The 26,389-nt window shown below is 34.8% G+C and overlaps 1 protein-coding gene across 4 annotated transcripts in view; it reads right to left on the bottom strand.

The window, feature by feature from the left end:
- Positions 1 to 26,389, bottom strand: part of LOC139537942 (mucin-2-like) — a 258,502-nt gene that overhangs the window by 80,613 nt on the left and 151,500 nt on the right. For 2 of the 4 annotated variants that reach the window (XM_071339844.1, XM_071339845.1), the window contains 6 exons: positions 14,866 to 15,007; positions 13,831 to 13,977; positions 13,429 to 13,484; positions 12,225 to 13,256; positions 12,057 to 12,139; positions 8,547 to 11,981 (listed from right to left, as the gene is read on the bottom strand). In XM_071339844.1, coding sequence (XP_071195945.1) covers positions 11,904 to 11,981; positions 12,057 to 12,139; positions 12,225 to 13,256; positions 13,429 to 13,484; positions 13,831 to 13,977; positions 14,866 to 15,007 — 1,538 coding nt within the window. In that variant the 3' untranslated portion in view covers positions 8,547 to 11,903. Of the gene's footprint in view, positions 1 to 8,546; positions 11,982 to 12,056; positions 12,140 to 12,224; positions 13,257 to 13,428; positions 13,485 to 13,830; positions 13,978 to 14,865; positions 15,008 to 26,389 lie in introns of those variants that run through there. The other 2 variants (XR_011667626.1, XR_011667627.1) reach the window with 2 other exon arrangements.

The following is a 26,389-nucleotide window of genomic DNA, read 5'->3' as shown; positions in this document are numbered from 1 at the left end:
GGGTTTCCAGTCCCAGGCTTCAGGACAATGAGCCTGTCATACCGGATGAAAGCATTATTATTACGATTATTTAGTTGTTTTTTTTATAACCAAAAATGTATTGTACAGATTACTGTATAGGACAATATAGAAACATCTTTGAGAAATATAATTAGCAGTGGTGGAAAAAGTACCCAAAAGTCATACTGGAGTAAAAGTAAAACATACTTTAATAGAAAATGACTCAAGTAAAACTGAAAGTCATACAGTAAAATCCTACTTGAGTAAAAGTAAAAAAGTATTTGGTTTTAAATATACAGAAGTATCAAAAGTAAATGTATAATTAATTTCAAATTCCTTATATTAAGCAAACTTGACAGCACAGTTTTTAAAATGTACAGATAGCCAGGGTCACACTTTAGTGAGTCCGGTAGGCATGACAAGGGATTTTCTCTTTAAGTTTGTGAATTAGACCATTTTCCTGTCCTGCTAAGCATTCAAAATGTAACTAGTACTTCTGGGTGTCAGGGGAAATGTGTGGAGTAAAAGTAAAAAGTACGTTATTTTCTTTAGGAATGTAGTGGAGTAAAAGTTGTCAAAAATATGAATAGTACAGTAAAGTACAGACACCCCAAAACACGACTTAACCAATAACCATCCATTATAGTCCTCTTTATTGTTTAAACTGTACTAACCTGGTTAGAGTGGACTAGCCTGGTTAACCTGGACTAACTGTGAATTACTGTATATCTGTATAACTCTAATGAATGGTTATTGGATTGGTTAAACAATAAAGAGGACTGTAATGAATGGTTATTGGATTGGTTAAACAATAAAGAGGACTGTAATGAATGGTTATTGGATTGGTTAAACAATAAAGAGGACTGTAATGAATGGTTATTGGATTGGTTAAACAATAAAGAGGACTGTAATGATTGGATATTGGATTGGTTAAACAATAAAGAGGACTGTAATGAATGGTTATTGGATTGGTTAACCAGGTTAGTCCAGTTTAACCAGGATAGTCCACTGTTAACTAGGTTAGTCCACTGTTAACTAGGTTAGTCCACTGTTAACTAGGTTAGTCCACTCTAACCAGCTTAGTCCATTTTAACTAGGTTAGTCCAGTTTAACCATAACAGAGGTGAAAAATCTGAAATGGAACCCTATGCCCTACATAGAACACTGCTGTTTGCCAGAGCCAATTACATAGGGGATACCGTGCCATACTGGACATTGAGCCAATTACATAGGGGATACCGTGCCATACTGGACATTGAGCCAATTATATAGGGGATACCGTGCCATACTGGACATTGAGCCAATTACATAGGGGATACCGTGCCATACTGGACATTGAGCCAATTACATAGGGGATACCGTGCCATACTGGACATTGAGCCAATTATATAGGGGATACCGTGCTATACTGGATATTGAGCCAATTATATAGGGGATACCGTGCCATACTGGACATTGAGACAATTATATAGGGGATACCGTGCCATTCTGGACATTGAGCCAATTATATAGGGGATACCGTGCCATACTGGACATTGAGACAATTATATAGGGGATACCGTGCCATTCTGGACATTGAGACAATTATATAGGGGATACCATGCCATACTGGACATTGAGGCAATTATATAGGGGATACGGTGCCATACTGGACATTGAGACAATTATATAGGGGATACTGTGCTATACTGGACATTGAGCCAATTATATAGGGGATACCGTGCCATACTGGACATTGAGCCAATTATATAGGGGATACCGTGCCATACTGGACATTGAGCCAATTACATAGGGGGTACCGTGCCATACTGGACATTGAGCCAATTACATAGGGGATACCGTGCCATACTGGACATTGAGCCAATTACATAGGGGATACCGTGCCATACTGGACATTGAGCCAATTATATAGGGGATACTGTGCCATACTGGACAATGAGCCAATTATATAGGGGATACCGTGCTATACTGGATATTGAGCCAATTATATAGGGGATACCGTGCCATACTGGACATTGAGACAATTATATAGGGGATACCGTGCCATTCTGGACATTGAGCCAATTATATAGGGGATACCATGCCATACTGGACATTGAGCCAATTATATAGGGGATACCGTGCCATACTGGACATTGAGCCAATTATATAGGGGATACTGTGCTATACTGGACATTGAGCCAATTATATAGGGGATACTGTGCCATACTGGACATTGAGCCAATTATATAGGGGATACTGTGCCATTCTGGACATTGAGACAATTATATAGGGGATACCGTGCCATACTGGACATTGGGCCAATTATATAGAGGATACTGTGCTATACGGTCGTTCCAAGATGGCTTAGCAGTTCAGACGTCATTTTTTTTCCCCTCGTATTGTCGTGTCCTGTATATATATATTTACACCTTTCTTCGCATATCTTTTATATATTTTATTATCCAAGAACTCAACTACAAAAGCTTTCCTGCAACCCGCCTCACCAATTACAAAAAAGTATTATTTACCTCAAATCTGAAAATCCACAGTGGAAGCTAGCCAGAGGCTAATCAGAAGCTAGCCAGAAAGCTAATCTGAAGCTGCCCAGAAGTTAGCCGGTTTGCTGGCTAGCGTTGGTGTTTCAGCTGGCCATGTTTTGTGGTCATCAGCTATTCCTTTAGCTCGATAATCTACCGGCACTTTTGTGCAACGCGACTCGGACCGGAGCATACCGGGCCTTTTTTTTTCTCAGTGTCCCCGGATTTCAGCCGCAGGCTCTGGACATTTGCACCTTGATTTCGCAGCTAGCTAGCTGCACACCGTGTGACTATTGGCTTACGTCGATCCCGGAGCAAACTTAAATTATTCCGGAGCTAGCCAGCTGAGGAGTTCCATCAGCCATTCCTGGGCTACAGTCACCTATCCGGACCCGTTTTTTTTTTTTGCTGCAGATGTGGAGCCCCACCGGGCCTTCACGACTGACTGCCGACGTTATCTGCCCGAGGGAGTTATCCAACTGGCACCTCCGTCGCGACGTTACCTGAACGCTTATCTGGGGCCCGCTAATCGTTAGCTGTCTTATCGGCTGCTATCTGAATAAGTATATCGGACAATTTTTTTCTTGGGTCACTATATATTTTTTTTGCCAATTGGATTGATCCCCTCTACCACGCGGAACCCCACTAATCTACCGACGGAAACGCACGAGGTGTCTAAAAATAGACCTCCATCCTATGCTATCTTGCTTCCGATAGCCATCTACCCGGCCAGCTGTCTGGATCGCCGTGACCCCAACCAACCTCTACTCACTGGACCCTTATTGATCACTCGATTAAGCATGCCTCTCCTTAATGTAAATATGCCTTGTCCTTTGCTGTTCTGGTTAGTGTTTATTGGCTTATTTCACTGTAGAGCCTCTAGCCCTGCTCACTATACCATATCCAACCTTTCAGTTCCACCACCCACATATGCGATGACATCACCTGGTTTCAATGATGTTTCTAGAGACAATATCTCTCTCATCATCACTCAATACCTAGGTTTACCTCCACTGTATTCACATCCTACCATACCTTTGTCTGTACATTATTCCTTGAAGCTATTTTATCGCCCCCAGAAACGTCCTTTTAATCTCTGTTCTAGACGTTCTAGACGACCAATTCTCATAGCTTTTAGCCGTACCCTTATGCTACTCCTCCTCTGTTCCTCTGGTGATGTAGAGGTGAATCCAGGCCCTGCAGTACCTAGCTCCACTCCTATTCCCCCACCGTTGCCGCCTGCTATAGACCACCCTCTGCACCCAGCTGTGCTCTGGACACCATATGTGAACTGTTAGCACCCCATCTATCTTTAGAGCTCGTGCTGCTAGGCGACCTAAATTGGAACATGCTTAACACCCCAGCCATCCCACAATCTAAGCTTGATGCCCTCAATCTCACACAAATTATCAATGAACCTACCAGGTACCACCCCAATTCCGTAAACACGGGTACCCTCATAGATATCATCCTAACCAACTTGCCCTCCAAATACACCTCTGCTGTTTTCAACCAAGATCTCAGCGATCACTGCCTCATTGCCTGCATCCGTAATGGGTCAGCGATCAAACGACCTCCACTCATCACTGTCAAACGCTCCCTGAAACACTTCAGCGAGCAGGCCTTTCTAATCGACCTGGCCGAGGTATCCTGGAAGGATATTGATCTCATCCCGTCAGTAGAGGATGCCTGGATATTTTTTTTAAATGCCTTCCTCACCATCTTGAATAAGCATGCCCATTCAAGAAATTTAGAACCAGGAACAGATATAGCCATTGGTTCTCTCCTGACCTGACTGCCCTTAACCAACAGAAAAACATCCTATGGCGTTCTGCATTAGCATCGAACAGCCCCCGTGATATGCAACTTTTCAGGGAAGTTAGAAACCAATATACACAGGCAGTTAGAAAAGCCAAGGCTAGCTTTTTCAAGTAGAAATTTGCTTCCTGCAACACAACTTCAAAAAAGTTCTGGGACACTGTAAAGTCCATGGAGAATAAGAACACCTCCTCCCAGCTTCCAACTGCACTGAAGATAGGAAACACTGTCACCACCGACAAATCCACTATAATTGAGAATTTCAATAAGCATTTTTCTACGGCTGGCAATGCTTTCCACCTGGCTACCCCTACCCCGGTCAACAGCATTGCCCTCCCCTCTGCTACTCGCCCAAGCCTTCCCCATTTCTCTTTCTCCCAAATACAGTCAGCTGATGTTCTGAAAGAGCTACAAAATCTGGACCCTTACAAATCAGCCGGGCTAGATAATGTGGACCCTTTCTTTCTAAAACTATCTGCTGAAATTGTTGCCACCCCTATTACTAGCCTTTTCAACCTCTCTTTCGTGTCGTCTGAGATTCCCAAAGATTGGAAAGCAGCTGCGGTTATCCCCCTCTTCAAAGGGGGGGACACTCTTGACCCTAACAGCTACAGACCTATATCTATCCTACCCTGCCTTTCTAAGGTCTTCGAAAGCCAAGTCAACAAACAGATTACCGACCATTTCGAATCCCACCATACCTTCTCCGCTATGCAATCTGGTTTCAGAGCTGGTCATGGGTGCACCTCAGCCACGCTCAAGGTCATAAACGATATCTTAACCGCCATCGATAGGAAACAATACTGTGCAGCCGTATTCATTGACCTGGCCAAGGCTTTTGACTCTGTCAATCACCACATCCTCATCGGCAGACTCGACAGCCTTGGTTTCTCTAATGATTGCCTCGCCTGGTTCACCAACTACTTCTCTGATCGAGTTCAGTGTGTCAAATCGGAGGGTCTGTTGTCCGGGCCTCTGGCTGTCTCTATGGGGGTGCCACAGGGTTCAATTCTTGGACCGACTCTCTTCTCTGTATACATCAATGATGTCGCTCTTGCTGCTGGTGATTCTCTGATCCACCTCTACGCAGACGACACTATTCTGTATACTTCTGGCCCTTCTTTTGATACTGTGTTAACAACCCTCCAGGCGAGCTTCAATGCCATACAACTCTCCTTCCGTGGCCTCCAATTGCTCTTAAATACAAGTAAAACTAAATGCATGCTCTTCAACCGATCGCTGCCTGCACCTGCCCGCCTGTCCAACATCACTACTCTGGACGGCTCTGACTTAGAATATGTGGACAACTACAAATACCTAGGTGTCTGGTTAGACTGTAAACTCTCCTTCCAGACTCACATCAAACATCTCCAATCCAAAGTTAAATCTAGAATTGGCTTCCTATTCCGCAACAAAGCATCCTTCACTCATGCTGCCAAACATACCCTTGTAAAACTGACCATCCTACCAATCCTCGACTTCGGTGATGTCATTTACAAAATAGCCTCCAAAACCCTACTCAATAAATTGGATGCAGTCTATCACAGTGCCATCTGTTTTGTCACCAAAGCCCCATACACTACCCACCACTGCGACCTGTATGCTCTCGTTGGCTGGCCCTCGCTTCATACTCGTCGCCAATCCCACTGGCTCCAGGTCATCTACAAGACCCTGCTAGGTAAAGTCCCCCCTTATCTCAGCTCGCTGGTCACCATAGCAGCACCTACCTGTAGCACGCGCTCCAGCAGGTATATCTCTCTGGTCACCCCCAAAACCAATTCTTCCTTTGGCCTCTCCTTCCAGTTCTCTGCTGCCAATGACTGGAACGAACTACAAAAATCTCTGAAACTGGAAACACTTATCTCCCTCACTAGCTTTAAGCACCAGCTGTCAGAGCAGCTCATAGATTACTGCACCTGTACATAGCCCATCTATAATTTAGCCCAAACAACTACCTCTTTACCTACTTTATTCATTTATTTATTTTGCTCCTTTGCACCCCATTATTTCTATCTCTACTTTGCACTTTCTTCCACTGCAAACCAACTATTCCAGTGTTGTTTATTGTTTTTTATTATTATTATTATTATTATTATTTTATTTTTTATATATATATATATATATATATATTTTTTAATATATTTATTTTATTTTACTTGCTATATTGTATTTACTTCGCCACCATGGCCTTTTTTATATTTTTATTTAATTATATATATATTTTGTTTGCCTTTCACCTCCCTTACCTCACTTGCTCACATTGTATATAGACTTATTTTTCACTGTATTATTGACTGTATGTTTGTTTTACTCCATGTGTAACCATGTGTTGTTGTATGTGTCGAACTGCTTCGCTTTATCTTGGCCAGGTCGCAATTGTAAATGAGAACGTGTTCTCAATTTGCCTACCTGGTTAAATAAAGGTGAAATAAAAAAAATAAAAAAAATACTGGACATTGAGCCAATTATATAGGGGATACCGTGCCATTCTGGACATTGAGCCAATTATATAAGGGATACCGTGCCATTCTGGACATTGGGCAAATTATATAGGGGATACCGTGCCATACTGGACATTGAGCCAATTATATAGGGGATACTGTGCCATACTGGACATAGAGCCAATTATATAGGGGATACCGTGCCATACTGGACATTGAGCCAATTATATAGGGGATACCGTGCCATTCTGGACATAGCCAGAGAAATAAACAACTTAGAAAATCTCCTCCAGGATTGAATCTGAGACAACACTTCACAGGTACACAATGTTAGTCAGGTTGAATTGGCAACAACAGAGGTTGTTTCCTATTTCAAATAATAAATAAAAAAGACAGATATAAACCAGAATGAAAGTGATGCTATGATTAGACCCCGGCCAACTTGCCTGATGGCTTTAATATTCCACTGTTTTATTCCATGAAAGAATCAGGATCAAAACAGAGTTCTCTCTCTAGTGTGAGGACATGGTGGACCTCTATGAAGATACACTACAGATCACCATGTTCATTTTTCCTTTATTTAACTAGGCAAGTCAGTTAAGAACAAATTCTTATTTTCAATGACGGCCTAGGAAAAGTGGGTTTACCGCCTTGTTCAGGGACAGAACGACAGATTTGTACCTTGTCAGCCCGGGGATTTGATCTTGCAACCTTTCGGTTACTAGTCCAACACTCTAACTTCTAGGCTACCTGCCGCCCTGGCAGGTGAATGATCTGCCCCCCTCACTGCTGCAGTCAGCTACAGAGGAGAAGTATGTAATGAGGTTCTCCAGCCTGAGGAGGGTGATGACGAGCAGCGTCAGCAGGAACACCATGGAGGTGGGGGAGAACTTCTTGGGGGTACCGTTGTCAGGGAAGATTCCGATTCCGTTGAGCTCGTCCAACGGGAGGTCCATCCCTGACATCCTGACGATCGGATTAGACGGATCTGAGGGAGAGGAGAAATAGGTTGTTACAGTAAGGTGATTCAAAGCCTGGTATGTGGTAACCAATAGATTTAGTTTTTAAAGCAAGAACGTAATTAAATGCTAACCTTGCCATTTTTTTGTGTGCAAATATTCAGGATAATCTTTTAGCGAAACTAATTGTAGTTCTTGCATTGCATACTGCATAGAGTATATTTTAGACTTTCCTATATCCCAAAATATTCCCAAGATATTCCTGATTCCCACGAATCAATCCTGTACAAGCCCCCAAATTGTCAAAGCTAAAATACCAACCTTGCAGGATTAACAATTCTACTGGGCTCTGCCTATCCAATGGCAGTTCTGTTATTTATTGTCCCTAATCCCTACAGATCTGATAGATTCCGCTCTGCCTTACCACTGAGCTAGTATACAACTAGGGACTGTTCCTCAAACTCAACAGTAAGGGTCTTACAGTAGAGTGGGCTATCCCCTAAGTCGAGTACCTATACTACCTCACCCTGCAACCCAGCGCCTTCTCAGGATCGTCCAGGCCAGATAGTCGACCTTAGGACACTATGAGTGGACACTCTCCTGGGTTGGTTTAGCCCAGAATCACCTCTCATACGACTCCTAACAATGCACTCAGTACATAAAGTTGGGTCTCAGGTTTCTTCATACCAGAAATCCAGGTTCCCGATAGACTAATTAACCAGATGCTACAAATCCTCCATTAATCCAGTCTGTTTCATAAACCTAGAGTAAAACGACATGCTCTTGTATGATTCTTTGATGACACAGGGTTTCAGAACAATAAAGCAAGTTTATTCAAAATTCCAGAAACAGGCATAAAAAATCCTAGATCAATCAATCACAAATCAATATCACATTCGATGATACGCAAAAACATACCTTGGATTAAATTCAGAGATGTCTTCAGCGCTCTTAACTAAACCCTTAACTAAACCCTTAATTGTCTATTACAATTTCATGAGAAGCACAGTATTTAATAACAAGAAAAATGGGTTCTTACCTTCTACAATTTATAAAAAGCTTTTTGCCTCCCCCCTCACGATGATCAGTCCCTCAGTTGGTGTCTAAAAAACTAACAGCTACTAGAACACGTCTATCAATGAGGTAACCTTAAGGGTTCCTCCTAGAATGTACTAGAACACGTCTATCTATGAGGTCACCTTAAGGGTTCCACCTAGAATGTACTAGAACACTTCTATCAATGAGGTAACCTTAAGGGTTCCTCCTAGAATGTACTAGAACATTTCTATCAATGAGGTAACCTTAAGGGTTCCTCCTAGAATGTACTAGAACATTTCTATCTATGAGGTAACCTTAAGGGTTCCACCTAGAATGTACTAGAACACTTCTATCTATGAGGTAACCTTAAGGGTTCCACCTAGAATGTACTAGAACACTTCTATCTATGATGGAACCTTAAGGGTTCCTCCTAGAATGTACTAGAACACTTCTATCTATGAGGTCACCTTAAGGGTTCCACCTAGAATGTACTAGAACACGTCTATCAATGAGGGAACCTTAAGGGTTCCTCCTAGAATGTAATAGAACACTTATATCTATGAGGTAACCTTAAGGGTTTTCCAGATCTTGCTAGCACCATTAATATACTTAATTCCCATCAACTTCTTAAAACATACATTTTTCAAACATGAACCTTTCCTAATCCCTTCAGCCTCCTACGTTTACTCAATTCTTATCTTACTACAACCTAATTTATTACTCCAGTTATATCTTAAACCTTGAATATTTTAAACATTTCAGCATTATAACATTGTACCATTATAACGTCTCATTATCAACCTCCTAAGGCCTTGTCCTCTGAGCCTAATAAAACACAGTCTAAATGATTCACACCTTAAAGAAAACAACATTATAAAACTCCTAACCTTTAACTGCATTATTTTAACACTCCTTTAATATCTCCCAATGTTTATCTCCCAATGTTTACCTCCCAATGTTTACCTCCCAATGTGTATCTCTCAATGTTTACCTCCCAATGTTTATCTCCCAATGTTTATCTCCCAATGTTTATCTCCCAATGATTATCTCCCAATGTTTACCTCCCAATGTTTATCTCCCAATGATTATCTCCCAATGTTTACCTCCCAATGTTTATCTCCCAATGTTTACCTCCCAATGTTTATCTCCCAATGTTTATCTCCCAATGATTATCTCCCAATGTTTATCTCCCAATGTTTACCTCCCAATGTTTATCTCCCAATGATTATCTCCCAATGTTTATCTCCCAATGTTTATCTCTCAATGTTTACCTCCCAATGTTTATCTCCCAATGTTTACCTCCCAATGTTTACCTCCCAATGTTTATCTCTCAACGTTTACCTCCCAATGTTTATCTCTCAATGTTTATCTCTCAATGTTTACCTCCCAATGTTTATCTCCCAATGATTATCTCCCAATGTTTATCTCCCAATGTTTATCTCTCAATGTTTACCTCCCAATGTTTATCTCCCAATGTTTACCTCCCAATGTTTACCTCCCAATGTTTATCTCTCAACGTTTACCTCCCAATGTTTATCTCTCAATGTTTATCTCTCAATGTTTACCTCCCAATGTTTATCTCTCAATGTTTATCTCCCAATGTTTTCAACCTTTAACATTTAATATATTTAACCTTTAATTAGTGTTTCAATAAATTCCAGTCGCAATAATTCATTCTTCTCTTTAGTCAATGTCAATTCTCCCTCATTGTTCATTCTTCTTTATGCTCCATGTGTGAGTGAAAGTGAAACTTATTCCTGAGTGTGTGTGTGGGTGTATACAAGTGGGTCCTCCCTACCCGTGTCCTCTGTCACTAAAATGTCACAGAAACCTGAGCCTCAACCAACTATTCTTGACACGGGAAAGAACCTCAGTCTACCTCTGTACATTACCAAACAGGAAAGAACCTCAGTCTACTTCTGTACATTACCAAACAGGAAAGAACCTCAGTCTACCTCTGTACATTACCAAACAGGAAAGAACCTCAGTCTACCACTGTACATTACCAAACAGGAAAGAACCTCAGTCTACCTCAGTACATTACCAAACAGGAAAGAACCTCAGTCTACCTCTGTACATTACCAAACAGGAAAGAACCTGTCTACCTCTGTACATTACCAAACAGGAAAGAACCTCAGTCTACCTCTGTACATTACCAAACAGGAAAGAACCTCAGTCTACCTCAGTACATTACCAAACAGGAAAGAACCTCAGTCTACCTCTGTACATTACCAAACAGGAAAGAACCTGTCTACCTCTGTACATTACCAAACAGGAAAGAACCTCAGTCTACCTCTGTACATTACCAAACAGGAAAGAACCTCAGTTTACCTCTGTACATTACCAAACAGGAAAGAACCTCAGTCTACCTCTGTACATTACCAAACAGGAAAGAACCTGTCTACCTCTGTACATTATCAAACAGGAAAGAACCTCAGTTTACCTCTGTACATTACCAAACAGGAAAGAACCTCAGTTTACCTCTGTACATTACCAAACAGGAAAGAACCTCAGTCTACCTCTGTACATTACCAAACAGGAAAGAACCTCAGTCTACCTCTGTACATTACCAAACAGGAAAGAACCTCAGTCTACCTCTGTACATTACCAAACAGGAAAGAACCTCAGTCAACCACTGTACATTACCAAACAGGAAAGAACCTCAGTTTACCTCTGTACATTACCAAACAGGAACGAACCTCAGTCTACCTCAGTACATTACCAAACAGGAAAGAACCTCAGTCTACCTCTGTACATTACCAAACAGGAAAGAACCTCAGTTTACCTCTGTACATTACCAAACAGGAAAGAACCTCAGTCTACCTCAGTACATTACCAAACATATTTATGTTCTATTTCTTCTTGTAGACATAAATCATTTACATTTTAGTCATTCAACTAACATCCAGTAAGACGTAGCGTCAGTTCATTCAACTAATCTTGGCAACCCAGAACAAAAATCATAATTTATGTTACGTGCGTCTGTCCACGAGAGATTAGTACAAATCAACCATATTCTGTCATTATAAGGAACCACTTTTTCTTCAAAATAACTTTCTGCAGAATCAGAACCAGGAAGAAAAGACAAGTAGGAGTGAAGAAAGTTGATCTGAATTCCTGTTCCTCCCTCAGCTGATCTCATGAGTGGCTCTCAGGCTTAGCGTGAAGTCCCCTGGCAGCCCTCGGCTGATCAGTTCCTCACGGAGCTGGAAACACAACACACACAGTGATTATCAGGTAGAGCTGAGGAGAAACCTGTCTGATCTGACAGTGACACTGACCTGCTGTAACACCACGTTTCTGATGTAATCATCTGTTAGTTGGATCAGAGAGGACAGTTTTATCCTCAGCACGACAACGTATCCTGTGGAAACAGTTAGTCCACATTATTACAAAACACACACACAAATATTTTTTTACATTTGAACAAAAGTTAATTTTGTACTTACTAGGCCCACTGCTTTTTGTTGTACTGTCCACAATATGGGTTGTGAGATCGGTGGTTGGGTTTGTATTTAAAATTGTGGTGGCTGTGGTCACTGTGGTAGTTGTGGGTGCTGTGGTAGTTGTGGGTGCTGTGGTAGTTGTGGGTGCTGTGGTAGTTGTGGTAGTTGTGGGTGCTGTGGTAGTTGTGGGTGCTGTGGTAGTTGTGGGTGCTGTGGTAGTTGTGGGTGCTGTGGTAGTTGTGGGTGCTGTGGTAGTTGTGGGTGCTGTGGTAGTTGTGGTCACTGTGGTAGTTGTGGTCACTGTGGTAGTTGTGGGTCCGTATGTACTGACATTTGTGGGTGTGGTTGTGAGTTCAGTAGTTGATTGGGTGGTAGTTGGAAGTGCAGGTGCAATCTGTGAGGTGGTGAGGTGTATTGTCAGAGGAGGGGAGGTTGTTGGTTCCTCGGTGGTTGTGAGGTTTATTGTCAGAGGAGGGGAGGTTGTTGGCTCTGCTGAGGTTGTCAGGTTTATTGTCAGAGGAGGGGAGGTTGTTGGTTCCTCTGTGGTTGTGAGGTTTATTGTCAGAGGAGGGGAGGTTGTTGGTTCCTCTGTGGTTGTCAGGTTTATTGTCAGAGGAGAGGAGGTTGTTGGTTCCTCTGTGGTTGTGAGGTTTATTGTCAGAGGAGGGGAGGTTGTTGGTTCCTCTGTGGTTGTGAGGTTTATTGTCAGAGGAGGGGAGGTTGTTGGTTCCTCTGTGGTTGTGAGGTTTATTGTCAGAGGAGGGGAGGTTGTTGGTTCCTCTGTGGTTGTGAGGTTTATTGTCAGAGGAGGGGAGGTTGTTGGTTCCTCTGTGGTTGTGAGGTTTATTGTCAGAGGAGGGGAGGTTGTTGGTTCCTCTGTGGTTGTGAGCTTTATTGTCAGAGGAGGGGAGGTTGTTGGTTCCTCTGTGGTTGTGAGATTTATTGTCAGAGGAGGGGAGGTTGTTGGTTCCTCTGTGGTTGTGAGGTTTATTGTCAGAGGAGGGGTAGTTGTTGGTTCCGCTGTGGTTCTGATGGCTGTAGCACAAAGACAGACAAATAGACAGACAGACAGAGATGTGTTGATTGATTGATTGGTTGTTAATTGTCTCAAACATGCAGTTCAACTAGCATCTGTAAGTAACAGTGAGACTAGCAGAACACCATAAAGGGGATCAATAACCTCATGCTGTAGTGAAACTGTACCCACCGCTTGTGTTTCCAACACTGACGATCACACAGCGCAGCTCAGAGTGATACATGGAACTGAGAAGATCAACAGAACAACTGTTAAACAGATCTTTGTTAAACAGCATTTTATAAAACATTACAAAACCAAACAAACCACATACCATTGGTTTAATGAAACATGTCAAAGCCAAACAAACCACATACCATTGAAGGGAAAGGCAGGTTAAAACCTAGTCAGTTGAACAACTGAATGCATTCTAACAAAATGTGTCTAAATGTACATTTAACTGATAGTCTTGATAGTAGCCTTCTGAAATGATGGATTATGCTCGTTAATTTGTTGCCTTTATTTAATCAGGTTTGTCATTGGAAGACATTATGTTGAGCTATAAGTTTCCAGTTGAAGTGGCTGCAGACTGACCTGTTGTTCACTCCCTGAGCGATGAAGCACACAGGATAGTACCCTCCCTCCTCATCCTCAGTGGGCGTCCATCTTAGAAGGTACTCTCCTGGGACAGTGGTGTTCTCTGTGATACTGGAAGGTCCACTCACCAACAGCTCTGAAACCCTGAAACACACAGGGAGAAAACAATACAATGTCATTTTTATGTTTCATTATGAACCCCATTAGCTGTTGCTTAAGCAGCAGCTACTCATCCTGGGGTCACACAAAACATAAAACATTACATTATACGTAACATTAATAGACAAGAAAAGATCAAGGACAGAACTGCATCACTTAAAAATATGAATAAAATAAACAAAAATCTCCTTTCTTGAAATGGAATGTGTTAAATGTTGTAGCTAAAAATGTCTTGAATAAAGTTGACATATCAGTTTATGTAATGACTTTACATGCCAGATCAGGAACCATATCAGTTTATGTATTGTCTTTACATGCCAGATCAGGAACCATATCAGTTAATGTATTGTCTTTACATGTCTGATCAGAAACCATATCAGTTTATGTATTGACTTTACATGTCTGATCAGGAACCGTATCAGTTTATGTAATGACTTTACATGTCTGATCAGAAACCATATCAGTTTATGTATTTTCTTTACATGTCTGATCAGGAACCATATCAGTTTATGTATTGTCTTTACATGCCATATCAGGAACCATATCAGTTTATGTATTGATTGTACATGTCTGATCAGTAACCATATCAGTTTTCCTAACTATGAGGGGAGAGGAGGTCCTAACTAATCAATTAAGACCAAGACAACTAGGTGAGAGGAGTTCCTAACTAATCAATTAAGACCTAGACAACCAGGTGAGAGGAGTTCCTAACTAATCAATTTAGACCTAGACAACCAGGTGAGGGGAGTTCCTAACTAATCAATTAAGACCTAGACAACCAGGTGAGAGGAGGTCCTAACTAATCAATTTAGACCTAGACAACCAGGTGAGAGGAGGTCCTAACTAACCAATTTCATGTTTCATTTCTCTTACGTGGAGTTTGTAGCCTGTGCTCTGACAGTGATTTCCAGGGGTTGGTCTGCAGAGGCGTACAGCAGTGCACCCTGGGCTGGTGTTGGAGACAGGAACATGGGTAGGTACAGCCCCTCCATACAGGATGGAACCGGGGGGTCCACTGAGAGACAAACCATGGAGTTGATATACAACACATAGCATCATGTTATTCAGTATAAATCGTTACCACAACCCCTCTACTATGCTACAGGGTTGGAAACTCTCCATAAAACGCAATGACAATCAAATTCACTACTTCCACTACTACTGGAAACAAGGCATAGGCATCATCTTATTCTATAAAGAGAAACAACTTGTTAGAAAGTAGATATAAAGATAAACTATATAGATAATATATATGTACCTCTCACTACAAACTGAACAGGCAGTTTGCAGAGATAGATATAAAGATAAACTACCTCGATATAAAGATAAACTACCGAGAGATAAACTACCTAGATATAAAGATAAACTACCTGGATATAAAGATAAACTACCTGGATATAAAGATAAACTACCTAGATATAAAGATAAACTACCTAGATATAAAGATAAACTACCTAGAGATAAACTAACTGGATATAAAGATAAACTACCTAGATATAAAAATAAACTACCTAGATATAAAGATAAACTACCTCGATATAAAGATAAACTACCTAGATATAAAGATAAACTACCTAGATATAAAGAAAAACTACCTAGATATAAAGATAAACTACCTAGATATAAAGATAAACTAACTAGATATAAACTACCTAGATATAAAGATAAACTACCTAGATATAAAGATAAACTACCTAGATATAAAGATAAACTACCTCGATATAAAGATAAACTACCTCGATATAAAGATAAACTACCTAGATATAAAGATAAACTACCTAGATATAAAGATAAACTACCTAGATATAAAGATAAACTACCTAGATATAAAATACCTAGATATAAATATAAACTACCTGGATATAAAGATAAACTACCTAGATATAAAGATATACTACCTAGATATAAAGATAAACTACCAAGATATAAAGATAAACTACCTAGATATAAAATGCCTAGATATAAAGATAAACTACCTAGATATAAAGATAAACTACCTAGACATAAAGATAAACTACCTAGATATAAACTACCTAGATATAAAGATAAACTACCTAGATATAAAGATAAACTACCTAGATATAAAGATAAACTACCTAGATATAAAGATAAACTACCTAGATATAAATATAAACTACATAGATATAAAGATAAACTACCTGGATATAAAGATAAACTACCTAGATATAAAGATAAACTACCTATATATAAAGATAAACTACCTCGATATAAAGATAAACTACCTAGATATAAAGATAAACTACCTAGACATAAACTACCTCGATATAAAGATAAACTACCTAGATATAAAGATGAACTACCTAGATATAAAGATAAACTACCTAGATATAAAGATAAACTACCTAGATATAAAGATAAACTACGTAGTTATACAGATAAACTACCTAGATATAAACTACCTAGATATAAAGATAAACTACCTAGATGTAAAGATAAACTACCTAGATATAAAGATAAACAACCTAGATATAAAGATAAACTACATAGATATAAACTACCTAGATATAAAGATAAACTACCTAGATATAAAGATAAACTACCTAGATATAAAGATAAACTACCTAGATATGAACTACCTAGATATAAAGATAAACTACCTAGATATAAAGATAAACTACCTAGATATAAAGATAAACTACCTAGACATAAACTACCTCGATATAAAGATAAACTACCTAGATATAAAGATAAACTACCTAGATATAAAGATAAACTACCTAGACATAAAGATAAACTACCTAGATATAAACTACCTAGATATAAAGATAAACTACCTAGATATAAAGATAAACTACCTAGACATAAACTACCTCGATATAAAGATAAACTACCTAGATATAAAGATAAACTACCTCGATATAAAATTAAACTACCTAGACATAAAGATAAACTACCTAGATATAAACTACCTAGATATAAAGATAAACTACCTAGATATAAAGATAAACTACATAGATATAAAGATAAATTACCTAGATATGAAGATAAACTACCTAGATATAAAGATAAACTACCTAGATATAAAGATAAACTACCTAGATATAAAGATAAACTACCTAGACATAAACTACCTCGATATAAAGATAAACTACCTAGATATAAAGATAAACTACCTCGATATAAAATTAAACTACCTAGACATAAAGATAAACTACCTAGATATAAACTACCTAGATATAAAGATAAACTACCTAGATATAAAGATAAACTACCTAGACATAAAGATAAACTACCTAGACATAAACTACCTCGATATAAAGATAAACTACCTCGATATAAAGATAAACTACCGAGAGATAAACTACCTAGATATAAAGATAAACTACCTGGATATAAAGATAAACTACCTGGATATAAAGATAAACTACCTAGATATAAAGATAAACTACCTAGATATAAAGATAAACTACCTAGAGATAAACTAACTGGATATAAAGATAAACTACCTAGATATAAAAATAAACTACCTAGATATAAAGATAAACTACCTCGATATAAAGATAAACTACCTAGATATAAAGATAAACTACCTAGATATAAAGAAAAACTACCTAGATATAAAGATAAACTACCTAGATATAAAGATAAACTAACTAGATATAAACTACCTAGATATAAAGATAAACTACCTAGATATAAAGATAAACTACCTAGATATAAAGATAAACTACCTCGATATAAAGATAAACTACCTCGATATAAAGATAAACTACCTAGATATAAAGATAAACTACCTAGATATAAAGATAAACTACCTAGATATAAAGATAAACTACCTAGATATAAAATACCTAGATATAAATATAAACTACCTGGATATAAAGATAAACTACCTAGATATAAAGATATACTAACTAGATATAAAGATAAACTACCAAGATATAAAGATAAACTACCTAGATATAAAATGCCTAGATATAAAGATAAACTACCTAGATATAAAGATAAACTACCTAGACATAAAGATAAACTACCTAGATATAAACTACCTAGATATAAAGATAAACTACCTAGATATAAAGATAAACTACCTAGATATAAAGATAAACTACCTAGATATAAAGATAAACTACCTAGATATAAATATAAACTACATAGATATAAAGATAAACTACCTGGATATAAAGATAAACTACCTAGATATAAAGATAAACTACCTATATATAAAGATAAACTACCTCGATATAAAGATAAACTACCTAGATATAAAGATAAACTACCTAGACATAAACTACCTCGATATAAAGATAAACTACCTAGATATAAAGATGAACTACCTAGATATAAAGATAAACTACCTAGATATAAAGATAAACTACCTAGATATAAAGATAAACTACGTAGTTATACAGATAAACTACCTAGATATAAACTACCTAGATATAAAGATAAACTACCTAGATGTAAAGATAAACTACCTAGATATAAAGATAAACAACCTAGATATAAAGATAAACTACATAGATATAAACTACCTAGATATAAAGATAAACTACCTAGATATAAAGATAAACTACCTAGATATAAAGATAAACTACCTAGATATGAACTACCTAGATATAAAGATAAACTACCTAGATATAAAGATAAACTACCTAGATATAAAGATAAACTACCTAGACATAAACTACCTCGATATAAAGATAAACTACCTAGATATAAAGATAAACTACCTAGATATAAAGATAAACTACCTAGACATAAAGATAAACTACCTAGATATAAACTACCTAGATATAAAGATAAACTACCTAGATATAAAGATAAACTACCTAGATATAAAGATAAACTACATAGATATAAAGATAAATTACCTAGATATGAAGATAAACTACCTAGATATAAAGATAAACTACCTAGATATAAAGATAAACTACCTAGATATAAAGATAAACTACCTAGACATAAACTACCTCGATATAAAGATAAACTACCTAGATATAAAGATAAACTACCTCGATATAAAATTAAACTACCTAGACATAAAGATAAACTACCTAGATATAAACTACCTAGATATAAAGATAAACTACCTAGATATAAAGAAAAACTACCTAGACATAAAGATAAACTACCTAGAAATAAACTACCTCGATATAAAGATAAACTACCTAGATATAAAGATAAACTACCTAGATATAAAGATAAACTACCTAGACATAAAGATAAACTACCTAGATATAAACTACCTAGATATAAAGATAAACTACCTAGATATAAAGATAAACTACCTGGATATAAAGATAAAATACCTAGATATAAAGATAAACTACCTAGATATAAATATAAATTACCTAGATATAAAGATAAACTACCTAGATATAAAGATAAACTACCTAGATATAAATATAAACTACCTAGATATAAAGATAAACTGCCTGGATATAAAGATAAACTACCTAGATATAAAGATAAACTACCTATATATAGAGATAAACTACCTAGATGTAAAGATAAACTACCTAGACTTAAACTACCTCGATATAAAGATAAACTACCTAGATATAAAAATAAACTACCTAGACATAAACTACCTCGATATAAAGATAAACTACCTAGATATAAAGATGAACTACCTAGATATAAAGATAAACTACCTAGATATAAAGATAAACTACCTAGATATAAAGATAAACTACCTAGATATAAAGATAAACTACCTAGATATAAAGATAAACTACCTAGATATAAAGATAAACTACCTAGATATAAATATAAACTACATAGATATAAAGATAAACTACCTGGATATAAAGATAAACTACCTAGATATAAAGATAAACTACCTATATATAAAGATAAACTACCTCGATATAAAGATAAACTACCTAGATATAAAGATAAACTACCTAGACATAAACTACCTCGATATAAAGATAAACTACCTAGATATAAAGATGAACTACCTAGATATAAAGATAAACTACCTAGATATAAAGATAAACTACCTAGATATAAAGATAAACTACGTAGTTATACAGATAAACTACCTAGATATAAACTACCTAGATATAAAGATAAACTACCTAGATGTAAAGATAAACTACCTAGATATAAAGATAAACAACCTAGATATAAAGATAAACTACATAGATATAAACTACCTAGATATAAAGATAAACTACCTAGATATAAAGATAAACTACCTAGATATAAAGATAAACTACCTAGATATGAACTACCTAGATATAAAGATAAACTACCTAGATATAAAGATAAACTACCTAGATATAAAGATAAACTACCTAGACATAAACTACCTCGATATAAAGATAAACTACCTAGATATAAAGATAAACTACCTAGATATAAAGATAAACTACCTAGACATAAAGATAAACTACCTAGATATAAACTACCTAGATATAAAGATAAACTACCTAGATATAAAGATAAACTACCTAGATATAAAGATAAACTACATAGATATAAAGATAAATTACCTAGATATGAAGATAAACTACCTAGATATAAAGATAAACTACCTAGATATAAAGATAAACTACCTAGACATAAACTACCTCGATATAAAGATAAACTACCTAGATATAAAGATAAACTACCTAGATATAAAGATAAACTACCTAGACATAAAGATAAACTACCTAGATATAAACTACCTAGATATAAAGATAAACTACCTAGATATAAAGATAAACTACCTAGACATAAAGATAAACTACCTAGACATAAACTACCTCGATATAAAGATAAACTACCTAGATATAAAGATAAACTACCTAGATATAAAGATAAACTACCTAGACATAAAGATAAACTACCTAGATATAAACTACCTAGATATAAAGATAAACTACCTAGATATAAAGATAAACTACCTGGATATAAAGATAAAATACCTAGATATAAAGATAAACTACCTAGATATAAATATAAATTACCTAGATATAAAGATAAACTACCTAGATATAAAGATAAACTACCTAGATATAAATATAAACTACCTAGATATAAAGATAAACTGCCTGCATATAAAGATAAACTACCTAGATATAAAGATAAACTACCTATATATAGAGATAAACTACCTAGATGTAAAGATAAACTACCTAGACTTAAACTACCTCGATATAAAGATAAACTACCTAGATATAAAAATAAACTACCTAGACATAAACTACCTCGATATAAAGATAAACTACCTAGATATAAAGATGAACTACCTAGATATAAAGATAAACTACCTAGATATAAAGATAAACTACCTAGATATAAAGATAAACTACCTAGACATAAACTACCTCGATATAAAGATAGACTACCTAGATATAAAGATAAACTACCTAGATATAAAGATAAACTACCTAGACATAAAGATAAACTACCTAGATATAAACTACCTAGATATAAAGATAAACTACCTAGATATAAAGATAAACTACCTAGATATAAATATAAACTACCTAGATATAAAGATAAACTGCCTGGATATAAAGATAAACTACCTAGATATAAAGATAAACTACCTATATATAGAGATAAACTACCTAGATGTAAAGATAAACTACCTAGACTTAAACTACCTCGATATAAAGATAAACTACCTAGATATAAAGATAAACTACCTAGACATAAACTACCTCGATATAAAGATAAACTACCTAGATATAAAGATGAACTACCTAGATATAAAGATAAACTACCTAGATATAAAGATAAACTACCTAGACATAAACTACCTCGATATAAAGATGAACTACCTAGATATAAAGATAAACTACCTAGATATAAAGATAAACTAAATAGATATAAAGATAAACTACGTAGTTATACAGATAAACTACCTAGACATAAACTACCTCGATATAAAGATAAACTACCTAGATATAAAGATAAACTACCTAGATATAAAGACAAACTACCTAGACATAAAGATAAACTACCTAGATATAAACTACCTAGATATTAAGATAAACTACCTAGATATAAAGATAAACTACCTGGATATAAAGATAAAATACCTAGATATAAAGATAAACTACCTAGATATAAATATAAACTACCTAGATATAAAGATAAACTACCTAGATATAAAGATAAACTACCTAGATATAAATATAAACTACCTAGATATAAAGATAAACTGCCTGGATATAAAGATAAACTACCTAGATATAAAGATAAACTACATAGATATATAGATAAACTACCTATATATGAAGATAAACTACCTAGATATAAAGATAAACTACCTAGACATAAACTACCTCGATATAAAGATAAACTACCTAGATATAAAGATAAACTACCTAGATATAAAGATAAACTACCTAGACATAAAGATAAACTACCTAGATATAAACTACCTAGATATAAAGATAAACTACCTAGATATAAAGATAAACTACCTAGATATAAAGATAAAATACCTAGATATAAAGATAAAATACCTAGATATAAATATAAACTACCTAGATATAAAGATAAACTACATAGATATATAGATAAACTACCTATATATGAAGATAAACTACCTAGATATAAAGATAAACTACCTAGACATAAACTACCTCGATATAAAGATAAACTACCTAGATATAAAGATAAACTACCTAGATATAAAGATAAACTACCTAGACATAAAGATAAACTACCTAGATATAAACTACCTAGATATAAAGATAAACTACCTAGATATAAAGATAAACTACCTAGATATAAAGATAAAATACCTAGATATAAAGATAAAATACCTAGATATAAATATAAACTACCTAGATATAAAGATAAACTGCCTGGATATAAAGATAAACTACCTAGATATAAAGATAAACTACATAGATATATAGATAAACTACCTATATATGAAGATAAACTACCTAGATATAAAGATAAACTACCTAGACATAAACTACCTCGATATAAAGATAAACTACCTAGATATAAAGATAAACTACCTAGATATAAAGATAAACTACCTAGACATAAAGATAAACTACCTAGATATAAACTACCTAGATATAAAGATAAACTACCTAGATATAAAGATAAACTACCTAGATATAAAGATAAAATACCTAGATATAAAGATAAACTACCTAGATATAAAGATAAACTACCTAGATATAAAGATAAACTACCTAGATATAAATATAAACTACCTAGATATAAAGATAAACTACCTGGATGTAAAGATAAACTACCTAGACATAAACTACCTCGATATAAAGATAAACTACCTAGATATAAAGATAAACTACCTAGACATAAACTACCTCGATATAAAGATAAACTACCTAGATATAAAGATGAACTACCTAGATATAAAGATAAACTACCTAGATATAAAGATAAACTACCTAGATATAAAGATAAACTACCTAGATATAAAGATAAACTACGTAGTTATACAGATAAACTACCTAGACATAAACTACCTCGATATAAAGATAAACTACCTAGATATAAAGATAAACTACCTAGATATAAAGACAAACTACCTAGACATAAAGATAAACTACCTAGATATAAACTACCTAGATATAAAGATAAACTACCTAGTTATAAAGATAAACTACCTAGATATAAAGATAAACTACCTAGACATAAACTACCTCGATATAAAGATAAACTACCTAGATATAAAGATAAACTACCTAGATATAAAGATAAACTACCTAGACATAAAGATAAACTACCTAGATATAAACTACCTAGATATAAAGATAAACTACCTAGATATAAAGATAAACTACCTAGATATAAAGATAAACTACATAGATATAAAGATAAACTACCTAGATATGAAGATAAACTACCTAGATATAAAGATAAACTACCTAGATATAAAGATAAACTACCTAGATATAAAGATAAACTACCTAGACATAAACTACCTCGATATAAAGATAAACTACCTAGATATAAAGATAAACTACCTAGATATAAAGATAAACTACCTAGACATAAAGATAAACTACCTAGATATAAACTACCTAGATATAAAGATAAACTACCTAGATATAAAGATAAACTACCTAGATATAAACTACCTAGATATAAAGATAAACTACCTAGATATAAAGATAAACTACCTAGATATAAAGATAAACTACATAGATATAAAGATAAACTACCTAGATATGAAGATAAACTACCTAGATATAAAGATAAACTACCTAGATATAAAGATAAACTACCTAGATATAAAGATAAACTACCTAGACATAAACTACCTCGATATAAAGATAAACTACCTAGATATAAAGATAAACTACCTAGATATAAAGATAAACTACCTAGACATAAAGATAAACTACCTAGATATGAACTACCTAGATATAAAGATAAACTACCTAGATATAAAGATAAACTACCTAGACATAAAGATAAACTACCTAGACATAAACTACCTCGATATAAAGATAAACTACCTAGATATAAAGATAAACTACCTAGATATAAAGATAAACTACCTTGACATAAAGATAAACTACCTAGATATAAACTACCTAGATATAGAGATAAACTACCTAGATATAAAGATAAACTACCTGGATATAAAGATAAAATACCTAGATATAAAGATAAACTACCTAGATATAAATATAAACTACCTAGATATAAATATAAACTACCTAGATATAAAGATAAACTACCTAGATATAAATATAAACTACCTAGATATAAAGATAAACTGCCTGGATATAAAGATAAACTACCTAGATATAAAGATAAACTACCTATATATAGAGATAAACTACCTAGATGTAAAGATAAACTACCTAGACTTAAACTACCTCGATATAAAGATAAACTACCTAGATATAAAGATAAACTACCTAGACATAAACTACCTCGATATAAAGATAAACTACCTAGATATAAAGATGAACTACCTAGATATAAAGATAAACTACCTAGATATAAAGATAAACTACCTAGATATAAAGATAAACTACCTAGACATAAACTACCTCGATATAAAGATAAACTACCTAGATATAAAGATAAACTACCTAGATATAAAGATAAACTACCTAGACATAAAGATAAACTACCTAGATATAAACTACCTAGATATAAAGATAAACTACCTAGATATAAAGATAAACTACCTAGACATAAAGATAAACTACCTAGACATAAACTACCTCGATATAAAGATAAACTACCTAGATATAAACATAAACTACCTAGATATAAAGATAAACTACCTAGACATAAAGATAAACTACCTAGATATAAACTACCTAGATATAAAGATAAACTACCTAGATATAAAGATAAACTACCTGGATATAAAGATAAAATACCTAGATATAAATATAAACTACCTAGATATAAAGATAAACTACCTAGATATAAAGTAAACTACCTAGATATAAATATAAACTACCTAGATATAAAGATAAACTGTCTGGATATAAAGATAAACTACCTAGATATAAAGATAAACTACCTATATATAGAGATAAACTACCTAGATGTAAAGATAAACTACCTAGACATAAACTACCTCGATATAAAGATGAACTACCTAGATATAAAGATAAACTACCTAGATATAAAGATAAACTACCTAGATATAAAGATAAACTACGTAGTTATACAGATAAACTACCTAGACATAAACTACCTCGATATAAAGATAAACTACCTAGATATAAAGATAAACTACCTAGATATAAAGACAAACTACCTAGACATAAAGATAAACTACCTAGATATAAACTACCTAGATATAAAGATAAACTACCTAGATATAAAGATAAACTACCTGGATATAAAGATAAAATACCTAGATATAAAGATAAACTACCTAGATATAAATATAAACTACCTAGATATAAAGATAAACTACCTAGATATAAAGATAAACTACCTAGATATAAATATAAACTACCTAGATATAAAGATAAACTGCCTGGATATAAAGATAAACTACCTAGATATAAAGATAAACTACATAGATATATAGATAAACTACCTATATATGAAGATAAACTACCTAGATATAAACTACCTAGATATAAAGATAAACTACCTAGATATAAAGATAAACTACCTAGATATAAAGATAAAATACCTAGATATAAAGATAAAATACCTAGATATAAATATAAACTACCTAGATATAAAGATAAACTGCCTGGACATAAAGATAAACTACCTAGATATAAACTACCTAGATATAAAGATGAACTACCTAGATATAAAGATAAACTACCTAGATATAAAGATAAACTACCTAGATATAAAGATAAACTACGTAGTTATACAGATAAACTACCTAGACATAAACTACCTCGATATAAAGATAAACTACCTAGATATAAAGATAAACTACCTGGATATAAAGATAAAATACCTAGATATAAAGATAAACTACCTAGATATAAATATAAACTACCTA

The sequence above is a fragment of the Salvelinus alpinus genome, chromosome 13 (assembly GCF_045679555.1).
Source record: "Salvelinus alpinus chromosome 13, SLU_Salpinus.1, whole genome shotgun sequence".
NCBI lineage: Eukaryota > Metazoa > Chordata > Actinopteri > Salmoniformes > Salmonidae > Salvelinus > Salvelinus alpinus.
This window is presented reverse-complemented; position numbering and strand designations above follow the sequence as displayed.